The sequence below is a fragment of the Danio aesculapii genome, chromosome 5, assembly GCF_903798145.1.
Source record: "Danio aesculapii chromosome 5, fDanAes4.1, whole genome shotgun sequence".
Taxonomy (NCBI): domain Eukaryota; kingdom Metazoa; phylum Chordata; class Actinopteri; order Cypriniformes; family Danionidae; genus Danio; species Danio aesculapii.
This window is the reverse complement of record NC_079439.1, coordinates 29,919,302-29,931,611: the sequence shown is the minus strand read 5'-3', so window position 1 is coordinate 29,931,611 and position 12,310 is coordinate 29,919,302. Positions and strand designations below refer to the sequence as shown.

Here is a 12,310-nt window from a genome sequence, read left to right as displayed (position 1 = left end):
TTTACAGGAAGCACTTTCTTTCATCCGCATGTTGACGTGTTTTAGATCTGGATTCCCCAAAGCACCTCAAGGCAATTGAGCAGACAGATGAGAGCATAACTCTGGAGTGGAGAAACAGCAGAGCCAACGTCCTCAATTATCGTGTCAAATACGGCCCACTTTCTGGAGGGGAACATGGAGAGCTGGTCTTCCCCAGCGGCCTGCAAGACACCACTCAGGCTAAGATCACTGGTGAGAGGCCAATCTGAATTACACAATAATCCCTCCTTTGAGATTACAAACCATGTTCAGTACAAACAGTTCATAAAGATAAAAAAGAACTGAAAACTACATGGAGTAAAGCGAGGCTCTTCCGCAATGCGAACCAGACATTAAAGAAGTTTTCAGTTAAACCCGTTTTATTTTATTACCTGAAAACGACCCTTCTGCATGTTTAAGACATTGTATCCTCATCAAATTAGAAATGTGGTTCTCAGATTTGGCCTGAAATAATGGAAGTCATTCTAAAAAAGGATTTAAATCGATTGGAAACTCACTTAAGTTCTGAACAGAGATTTAAGCAAGCTAAAATAAAGGGATAATTCACACAAAAATTTTTATTCTGTCATCATTTAATCTCTTTTCATTTTTTCCAAAGCTTTTTACTTCTGTTAAACACAAAAGAAGATATTTTGAAGAAAGCTGGAAACCTGTAAAGGTTTGGAAACTTACCACTTTGGGGTGAACTATCTCTTTAAATTTGCCCGAACACGGCTAGTTAAAATTTAAGTTTTTTAAATTCGAATTTTACATAAATTATAGTTTTTTTTTATGCATGTGCTATTAAAAGGTTCTATTTATAAGACTTTTTACATATTAGAAGCGGTTTTGTTACCAGGATGTGAACTTGAAACAAAACCTTCCTCAACTTAGTTTGTACATGACAGATGGATCTGAAGGACTCATTTTTTTCAAAGACAAAAAATGTGATGATTCTGAGAGTCTCTGTTTCGTTGCTCTGTTCTGTGACTCGTGAAATTAAAGCTTATAAAATATTCTGTAGTTTACCATTAGAATAATTATATAAAAAGTCATATGAATGTGGGTTGTATGTATGTATGTATATATATATATATATATATATATATATATATATATATATATATATATATATATATATATATATATATATATATATATATATATATGTGTGTGTGTGTGTGTGTATGTATATATATATATATATATATATATATATATAGAATAAACATAAATTTTATTATTCTGTTTATCAATTTATTAAATGTAAAAAAAAAATATTAAGTTGTAATTTATTAAAACTTTAAATAACTACTTTCTTATTGTCTGTAGTTTCAAATGAAATTATTACTCTGGTCCTTGTTGCTTTTATTACTACTACTACTACTACTACTACTACTACTACTAATAATAATAATAATAATAATAATAATAATAACAATAAAATAATAACAATAATAAGGCGGTTCATTTTGCTGTGGCGACCCCTGATTAATAAAGGGACTAAGCCGAAAAGAAAATGAATAAATGAATGAACAATAATAATTATTAATTAGTAGTAATAATAGTGATTTCTGAAGGATCATGTGACTCTGAAGAACGGAGTAATGAAGCTGAAAATGTATCATTAAAATCACTAGAATAAATGATCAAATCACTTTTATTGTCACATCATCAGCAGCACATGTGCTATGGTGCTATGTCAATGAATAGGTGTACACATAGTCTGACTGTTGGTGATACATTATTGTAGACAATATTGTTTTAAGTATGGATTGGTTAAAGTGCAGTGCATGCTATATCTTGATGGTACATAGTGAGGGGTATGGAAAGAGTTTGTGTGAGTTGTGTTAAGTGTTCATCAGCCTGATAGTCTGTGGGAAGAAGCTTTCCACAGTGCAGGTGTAGAACAAGCGGGGGATGTGGGGGCTCATTCCAAACCTCCTGAGATGCCTGAGGAAGAAGAGGCTTTGTTGTGCCTTCCTCAGCACTGTGTCTGTGTGAGCAGTCCATATCAGATCCTCAGCGATGTGGCCAAGAAACTTGAAAGGGCTGACTCTCTCAACTGGTGTCCCGTTGATGATGGGAGTGTGTTCTCTTTTCTCTTTCCTGAAATCCACCACCAGCTCCTTCGTATGACTTTGTATATAATGATTCTAATGTTAAACTACAGAATATTTTATAAACTTACATCTCATGAGGCACTGAACGCAACAGAGACTCTTTGAATCAGCACTTTTTTTGACTTTGGAAAAAAATAAGTCCTTCAGATAGAAATCCATATGCCGTAATATCTTGATGTGTATATCAAGACAGTTAAATTAGAATTATTAGCCCCCCTTTTAAATTTTTTTTTTTTGTTTGTTTGTTTATTTCCCAAATTATGTTTAACAGAGCAAGGAAATTTTCACAGTATGTCTGATAATATTTTTTCTTCTGGAGAAAGTCTTATTTGTTTTATTTCGTCTAGAATAAAAGCAGTTTTTAATTCTTTAAAAAACATTTTAAGGTCAAAATTATTAGCCCCTTTAAACAATTTTTTTGATAGTCTACAGAACAAACCATCGTAATACAATAACTTGCCTAATTACCCAAAACTGCCTAGTTAACCTAATTAACCTAGTTAAGCCTTTAAATGTCACTTTAAGCTGTATAGAAGTGTCTTGAAAAATATCTAGTCAAATATTATTTACTGTCATCATGGTAAAGATAAAATAAATCAGTTATTACAAATTAGTTATTAAAACTATTTTGTTTAGAAATGTGTTTAAAAAAAATCTTCTCTCCGTTAAACAGGGGGGCTAATAATTCTGACTTCAACTGTGTGCACACACATATATATATATATATATATATATATATATATATATATATATATATATATATATATATATATATATATATATATATATATATATACAACTTAATTTGTAACAAAAAATGAAAAATGTTTAATTAAAACTTCACTGTGAGTAAAGCAAGGCCTTAAATGTAAAAAAAAAATAAAATGTTGCTGACTGCAGTTCACTTAATGACCACCGGTGTCACTAATAAAACGGTTTCTAAATATAGCACTTATTTCCAAATGAGAGCTTTTGTTTTAATGATGTTAAACATTTACACGACTTAGTGGGAATGAGATGCTACCCTTTTTTTGGTGACAATGCCTCATTCATCTCTTAAATGAAGTAACACTGGTGCTTTAATGTGAAAATCCCAGGAAAAGTGCTGGCTTTCGCCATAGCAGCAACACTCCTATTGTACACTTGTGCTTTGAGGCAATCTCCAGTGCTAATTCTTATTCTCTACAACCATGTGTTACCGCGAGTAGGGATTATCATGGCTGGGAGAAAAAAAATATATTCAAAATGGATAATAGATTCTTTGTCTGGTTTGCTCCTTTGTCCTTGGGAGGCCTGTTCGCTGTAAATAAGGCGGACGATCTGTTCAGCTAATAACGCTCTCTCACACACACATACACATCTCACTAGTTGTCTCTTTCACACAGTTATTATCTGTAATTGCCGTCACGCCTGTGATTTTATTGATAATGAGCTTCCTCTGCATTAGGCGTAATTTCATGCTGGAGGACTCCAGCACAGTGACCTCTGCAGGAGCCAATACAGGCATTAAGAGGGGTAAAGTGTGGGATTTGGGCTAAGGGCTCTTGTGAATGGGGGTGTGGGGATTTGGGAATCTCTTGTATGATGGTAAATATTGTTTCTGGCCTGTGGAGAAGCTCTTTGATGCTGCAACTGAAAGGCATTAGATTGATATGGCGCGCAGATGAAATTGAAACCTCACAGTGGCGAGTACGAAAAATAATTGCCTTCTGTGGAGGGTCCAAAAACAACTGAGAGAATAATGGTTTCGTTTTTGCCTAATGATTTAAGAGTAATGAATCTGTTGGGCTTTTTCTTAGGCCTCAGGCCCGGGACTGAATATGGAATGGGAGTGACTTCAATCAAGGAAGAGCGTGAGAGTTTGCCTGCGACGACTAATGCTGTGACTGGTAAGACTTAACAGAAGTGTCAGTAACTGTTTTATTTACATTTTGAAGTAAACGTGATTGTCTTCTTTTCTCTTCTTATGATGCTTGAGTGAATTCTGAGTAGAATAGTAATTTAGAACAAAGATTAATATAATGACTGTAATCAGGAGCGGATTTAACCAATAAGCGAGGTAAGCGACCGCTTAGGGCCCCAGAAAATCTGGAGGCCCTCAAAAAATATCTAGAAGTATAAATTATACCTATAAACTATATGTAACATAGTTTTCTACCATTTTTTTCTATGGTGAGAGTTATAAAAATAAAAATTTAACTTATTTATAATCAAATATAATGTTATTATAATAATGTAATGTTATGTAATAATAATAATATTACAAAATAAAATCTCCACCATGAAGCAGTTCAGCAGTCATTTAATCATTTAAAATGTTGAGATTGCATTCATTTAGAAGAAGATTGAGTGATATAAAAAAAGCAATATAAATAAAAATGTATTAAAAGTAGAAAGGGTGCATTTCAGGACTTGGGCCATATGGCTGGAATTGCTGAGTGCCCCAAAATCACAAAATCCGCCCCTGACTCTAATAGTGACATTGATGGGTTTGTCAGAAACGTAAAAGTCTGAAAAGCACTATATTAAACATCTGCTATGGTTTAATTCCAATCCTCAGAAGCCTTTGTGTGACACAGAACAATAATGAAAGTTGTTATAAATTGAAAATGTTTATATTCATTATAGTGGTTTGTTCATGTTTGGTTTAATTTGGAAACAATTAATTCTTTTCAGTTGGATCCAGATGTGCGGTACTGACAAAAATTACGTCTCTATATTTATTTATATTTTAAATAATGAAGTTTGATGATTCCCTTAGCAAACAAAAATGTGTCAGGGGTTCATGGGATCAGGGGTTGGGATTCTTCAAGAATGGACTTGAACCCATGGCTCATTTGACCCATTCAAAATTAATTGGTTGATTGATTGGTTGGTTGGTTGATTGATTGATTGATTGATTGATTGATTGATTGATTGATTGATTGATTGATTGATTGATTGATTGATTAATTGATTGATTGAATGATTCTGGAACACAAAAAAAAACACAATGTTGCTTTGAGAACTGGTGCGCTCAGGATTTGGTGGAACAATTTTCATTGGCAAAATGTAAATTAAAATGTATCTAAATTTGTCTAAAATGTAATTCACGCAATAGTATTACCTGTATCTGTTATACAGTTGTGTAAAATCAATAACACATTCGCATTCACACTCATTCATTGATATTCAGGAAAACAACACTCTTTGCTTGTGTGATATTACTTAACTATATCAAAATTTAATTATAGTAGGCATCTCTATTGTATTATAATAGGTCTCATTACACACTGAATGATTTGAAACTCTCTATGTTGTTTATTTGTAATATCATACACCCATAGTTGGATATTTTAAATGAATCATTTGGTATTCTGATTCAGCGATCTTATTGGAATGATTTGCAGTCCGCTAGATTATTAAATGTACTGTGTAGCTTTAACTGACATCAAATATAACAAACCGCCATTTTACAATATTGCATAATCCTTAGGGCATTCTTCTCAAAGTTTCTTCAAAAGTTCTTAGGTGGTATTCAAAAAAGAAACAGGGTGGTTAAATGATTACTGAATTGCCATTTTAACGAACTTATCTTTTATATCAATTCTCTTTTCTCTTAGATCTTGATCCTCCCAAAGACCTTCAAGTAAGTGAGACCACAGAGACCACACTGGCACTGGTTTGGAGGAGACCGGTTGCTAAAATCGATACCTATAGTCTCGTGTTTATACCTGCGGATGGGGATAGAACTGAACTGAAGATACCTGGTGCTGCAAATACCTACATCCTGACTGGCCTGAACCCTGGCATGCTGTACACCATTACCCTGACCGCTGAGAGAGGAAGAAAGCTGAGCGCGCCAGCCACCCTGTCAGCATCCACAGGTTAGCCCGCATCACTACATTTTCATTTATGTGTTTTATAAATTCATCTTCACATCCACTTTTTTCCTGCTTCTAGAGTGGAAAAAGCAATAGTGCTTTGGATTGTAAAATCAGCTTTAAAAAATAGGTTTTAAATCTGATGCTTTCAGCCATAAACATTGAGGATGTGAAGGCAACTCAGCAATATAATATAATATAATATAATATAACATCTTTATTTTCCCTCCAGATGTGTCAATATTTCTTTTGGAGTTTGAAGATACTGCAGTCTTTGTTCTATGAACTTGAATGAATCATTTTTAGCTTCTTATCTTGAGGAGCTCCAAAAAAAATCTGAAAGATATTCATATTGTCAGAATGCCACCATACACAGGAAATGGGTGGCTAATATCCTTATTCTCTGCCCTCAATTAGGGCATGTGGGTTTATTTTATAGCCAAATCTCTGTGGTTAGGATGCCACATACTGAACTTCCACAGTTACCAAATGTTCTTGCTTGGTAATCATTAACTAAAGCCAAAAAGCTATAAAAATATAGCATCAGTTGTTTGCTTTGGTCGCCAAGGCAAGACAACAGATATAGTGTTTCTCAAGATCCCAAACACACACACACACGCACAGAAAGCTCATTCATGTGATAATCGTCAGAGTGAGCCCACTCCCCTTTTGGATTTGCGTGATTTGACCACAATGAACTGTGGGGCGGACTGATAAATAGGACACATGCTGAGCCGCCTGTTAAAATGTTGTCTCTGAAATCACCAGCACTATAATCCCAATGCATTTATTTCAGCAACCATTATCGGCCTTAGACACGGCGCACAAACATGGGCATACACTTCCCTCAGACCCAATGGAAACGGGAAGGTGGGGGGCAGGGAGACCTTTAGGTTTGGGGTTTCTTCTGTTCTCTGAATGTCTCTCTGGCATCATTATAAGTGTTTCAGCTTGTAATATGTAGATGTGGAGACTAGAAGGCTGAGACCCTCTCAAAGAAAACCCATGAGGATACAACCATATGGAAAAGAGGAAAAGAAAAAAAAAGAATATATTTATTTATTTATTTATTTATTTATTTATTTATTTATTTATTTATTTATTTATGCACAAAGTTTCATTTTGTTGAGGTGTAGTCAAACATTTACAGAATTTGGGTGAATTTACTAATAAAAATGTATTGTAAACAGTCAAGCTAAACTGTTTTTTAGGTTATTTTTTAGGTATATTTTTTAGGTTATAAAAAAATCAACCAAGTTATTTTGGTAACACTTTAGATTAAAGAACATATATTCACTAATAGCATTGATTATGTAATTACATTCCAGAAATGTGTTGCTTGTTATTTGATTGTTATGTTTGAAAACGTTCATAATCAGACACCAGTTACTTTTTTCGGAATTATTACTGATTATTAACACAATGACAGTAAATTATTCACAATGTATTGATCCTCACTAAAGTCGCGGTCACACTAGAGTTTAAGCATGTAAGATTCTGTCGTATGGTGCTGCGAAAAGGGGCGACTTTTAAAAAGCGCGATAGGTCCATGTTTTAAATTTCTGCCCAGAGATGTCATGTTTTGAACTTTGATTGGTCTCACGCAGTCATGTGATGCGATTTCGCAGTCAGAGTTCACCAAGCTTGAACTTCCAGTCTGACACATTTACGTGTGTATGAATGGAAGTCTATGGAGCAAAAAGTCCAGTGTAACTGCAGCTTAATTCAAAATTTTTTCTCTCTCGTTTTTGCTTTCTGAACTTGCTATATGTGTCTTATCGCTTAGCTTTGAATATTGACAATACAGAATGACCATGTAAATATCATGTAAATTGACCTTTGACACTATAGTTTTCGATTCATGCTTCCAAACTTTGGGACAATTCAAAATAAAATAAAAATTTGTCTCGAAAGTAATCTAAAAGTAAGCCATACATAGTCAGAATGTGTAACCTAAAATAAGAAATCTGGGTTTTGTTACTGACTGCAACTTCCATAATGTAATTATTATCAGTAACAGACAACAATTTGTAAGTAATCTACTCAGCACAGCTGATAACAGCTAGAGAGGTTTCCCTCAAAAATAATATATGCAAATGAGCATTGAATTAATGGTTAAAGTGGGTTTTAAGTGTTACCATGTTATTATAGTCTTGCATTCTTTTTACTCTATTTCCAATTCATTGTCAGTTCACCTAACAGTAATTGCTTAGATTTCTATTGAAATGGATTCACCTATGACAACTGTAAATGTGACCAAACTTTTATGGTTAGAAGAACATGCATGTTTTTCAGCCCACATACAGTGGTACCTATAAAAAAAACACACACACAAATAGTTTGCATGCATCTAAAAAAGGCTTTATCCAAACACCCTTAAGATATTTGTGGCCTGAGGATCTCCAAACAATAAAGCCGTTCTTTTATTGTATTTTCTCGATTCCCATTTGCATGCAGTGAAGGCCACCCCTCAGACATACATGGAGCGCTTTCAGTAAAGGGAACACTATTGGATAAGTGTACAAAATGAATCAATTTGGCTAAATTTAAGTTCCCATGAATAGCGCGAGATGATCAATGAGTTGTTTTGCTGTTTGACAGCTCAGTATTGTTTCATCTCCAGGTTTCAAAAGCGACAAGCGGCCCTAATGCCTGGGAAGGTCATTCACTTCATCCGCATTGTCTCTCACCCTATTTGCACGCCACGTTTCTGCTCTCTTCAATGTGCATAGACAGGATAATGGTTAGCCCACCGTGCATCTCCAAGCTTTCTGCCCCCTCTTTCCCTGTGAATGCTGACAATGCACAATGATGTTCAATTATAGGTTGCACTGCGCCGCGCTGCATGGCTGCCTCCCATGTTTGAAGTGTTCAGCGTACCTCTGCTCAGGCAGGCTAGGCAGGACCTTCAAAAATTAATGGCTTTTCTCAGGGCCATTAATACCAAAGCTGTCTCAGCAAGCTGGTGCTTGGATGTTAATAGGTTGCATGAGACATGATTGCAAATTTGTTTATTTTCCATTACAACTTTCTAAAAGTTATTACTCATCCTTTTTTTCCTCCATTGCATGAACAGATGTTCTGTTTTAAACAGATGGAGATGAAATTGGTGGAATTAACCAATTGCTTTATTGTTAATTGTAAAACAGATTGTCTAATATTTATTTTTTTATTTTATTTTATTTTATTTTATTTTATTTTATTTTTTTATTTTTTATTTTATTTTATGAAGCTGTGAAGTGAAGATTACATAATTGTCTCTTTGTGCTTATGTCAATACATTTAACTGTAAGCAATGAACACAAACTTAAAGAGAGAATGCCAAAGAAACCAGCTAATGATGTCCTTCTTCTCAATGTATACCTGCCAAATTAATTCTCTTCTCATCTGTTTGTCATCCAGATGAGGAGAAGCCTCAGGTGGGCAACATCACCATCTCTGACGTGTCCTGGGACAGCTTCAGTATGTCCTGGGATCTGGACAGAGGAGAGGTTGAGGGATTTCTGATTGAAGTGTCTGACCCAGATGGCTTATCTGATGGCCAGAACCACACACTCTCCGGCCAGGAGTTCACCCTGGCTGTCACTGACCTCTCTCCTAGTACTTTCTACAGGGTCACACTGTACGGGCTGTACAAGGGAGAGCTCTTAGATCCTGTCTTTGCAGAAGCCATCACAGGTATCAATACTTGCCAAGTCTTGGGCCAGCTTGGCCATCTTTTTGGCATCTATTCTTTTCCAGTCTTCTTTGGATCAAATGCTTTGCCTCAAACGGCAGTACAGACTAACATCTTGTCTTTTTTGTGGAGTTCATCACATCACATGGTGAATTAATACTAACACTTTTTTGAATTTCAACCAGTTATTATAGTATTCATAATGAATTTATCTCTCCATCATCCATCACTGACACTTCATTTTATTTTCCACTATTAAAATGTGACCCTGGATCACAAACCCAGTCATAAGTAGGCATGGGACGATAACCGGTTTCAAGGTTTAACGTGGCTTGGAAAACTCAAGGTTTTAATACCTCTAAAATGTTCTGTTATATGGTTCCCAAGGTATATGTAAGGTTTTTAAATGTATTTTTTTGTGTTGTAAAGAAATCTGTTTACTTATTTAAATAACTTATTTTAAAAGCAGCAATCACAATACCGTGATACAGTGAAACCGTGGTAGTTTTATACAAGGTTATCATACCATCTGAAATTTATACCAGCCCATGCCCAGTCATAAGTACACATTTTTGAAAATCAGATTTATACTTCATCTGAAAGCTAATTAAATAAGCTTCCCATTGATGCATGCTTTGTTAGGTTAGGAAAATAGTTTGTCGAGATTGAATAACTACAATCTGAGGGTTAAAAAAAACTTACTACTGAGAAAATCACAGTCTAGAGTCTTACCAATGCATGTTACTAACCAGCAATTAAGTTTATATATATATATATATATATATACAAAAAGTAAATTTACAAAATGCATTCATAGAAGATGAGGGTTACTTCAAATAAAAATAGTTAAGTTTGACTCAATATAGTGTATGTTTGGCTATTTCCACAAATATACCCATGCAACACAAGACTGGTTTTGTGGTCCAGGGTCACATATAGAATGTACAGTAAATATTTGGTAATAATAAAAATTAAAAAGCCTTAGTCAGTATGACCTTTCCCTAATATATACATACATAAATATCAAAAATAAAAATAATTCTAGAATGTAGAATATATAAAAATCTGTAGAAAAACAAAAACATTAACAAATGGCCTTAAAATGGTTTGATATTAACTTGTCCCTATTTATGTTTTCCTTTCAATAAATTGATGATAAAGCTTTGAATAGCACAAGTTAATCATGTTTCAACTTTTACGTTATACATATATAGCCGTATGGTTTAGGTAAGATTAATATAATGTAAATTTGGTGAAGATAATTTAATGATTCAACTATAAAATGGAAGCAGTTCACTTATGTAGTGTAGAATAGCACAGCCTGATCCATCATGACATTTCAGAATAAAATTTCAGAATAAGTGTCAGAACAAGCCTACTTTCTCATATATATATATATATATATATATATATATATATATATATATATATATATATATATATATACACACAGTTCAGATCAGAATTATTAGCCCCCCTGTTTATTGTTTTCCCCAAATTTTGTTTAACAGAGAGATTTTTAAACACATTTTAACAAGGATTTTTTCACATTTCTAAACATAATAGTTTTAATAACTCATTTCTAATAGCTGATTTATTTTATCTTTGCCATGATGACAGTAAATAACATTTGACTAGATATTTTTCAAGACACTTCTATACAGCTTAAAGTGACATTTAAAGGCTTAACTAGGTTAATTAGGTAAACTAGGCCGGTTAGGGTAATTAGGCAAGTTATTGTATAACGATGGTTTGTTCTGTAGACTATCGAAAAAATATGTAGCTTAAAGGAGCTAATAATTTTGTCCTTAAAACGTTTTTAAAAAAAATGTAAAACAGCTTTTATTCTAGACGAAATAAAACAAATAAGACTTTCTCCAGAAGAGAAAATATTGCCAGACATTCTGTGACAATTTCTTTGCTCTGTTAAATATCATTTGGGAAATATTTAAAAAAGAAAAAAGAATTCAAAGTGGGGCTAATAATTCTGACTTCAACTGTATATATATATATATATATATATATATATATATATATATATATATATATATATATATATATATATATATATATATATATATATATATATATATATATATATATATATATATTAGAAGAAACAATATTCAAAAAACTTATGATCTGCTAGGTATCACACTGTATCTGTAGCAGTAGATGACAACACCAACATCCAATTCTTGATCCAATATGTATTTACTGTATCCATGCTACAACACACAGGCAAACTTGTAGAACATACAGTACTCTATTAACACTCAAGAAGTTAAGATAACCCAATGCAGTCCACGGAACATGATTTCAGAAATATGCAAAGCGCTGCAAACAAACCAACCCTCTTTCAAGTCAGCAGCTGTGAATATGTGAAATATCTGCACTCTTCCCGTCTGCTGAATTACACGTTGAAGTATGCTGACATTCAGAGCACACCTGCACTGCATCATAATGCTTCCCCACACATTCACGTCCACATAATCACCGGCTCAGCCTGCAGGTGCGCCAAATGACCTCTGCCTGTCATCGCCGCTACATTTGTGTTTAACAGGCAAAACCGAGTTAGACTAATGATCCCTTTTTCATTCTAATTGACTGCGGCATTCACTTCGCATTGC

The 12,310-nt window shown here is 33.9% G+C and overlaps 1 protein-coding gene across 3 annotated transcripts in view; it reads left to right on the top strand.

Annotated features, from left to right (window-relative positions):
• Positions 1-12,310, top strand: part of tncb (tenascin Cb) — a 61,866-nt gene that overhangs the window by 30,051 nt on the left and 19,505 nt on the right. For 2 of the 3 annotated variants that reach the window (XM_056457864.1, XM_056457865.1), the window contains exons 8-11: positions 46-231; positions 3,941-4,030; positions 5,744-6,007; positions 9,407-9,682. In XM_056457864.1, coding sequence (XP_056313839.1) covers positions 46-231; positions 3,941-4,030; positions 5,744-6,007; positions 9,407-9,682 — 816 coding nt within the window. The remainder of the gene's footprint in view (positions 1-45; positions 232-3,940; positions 4,031-5,743; positions 6,008-9,406; positions 9,683-12,310) is intronic. The other variant, XM_056457866.1, reaches the window with a different exon arrangement.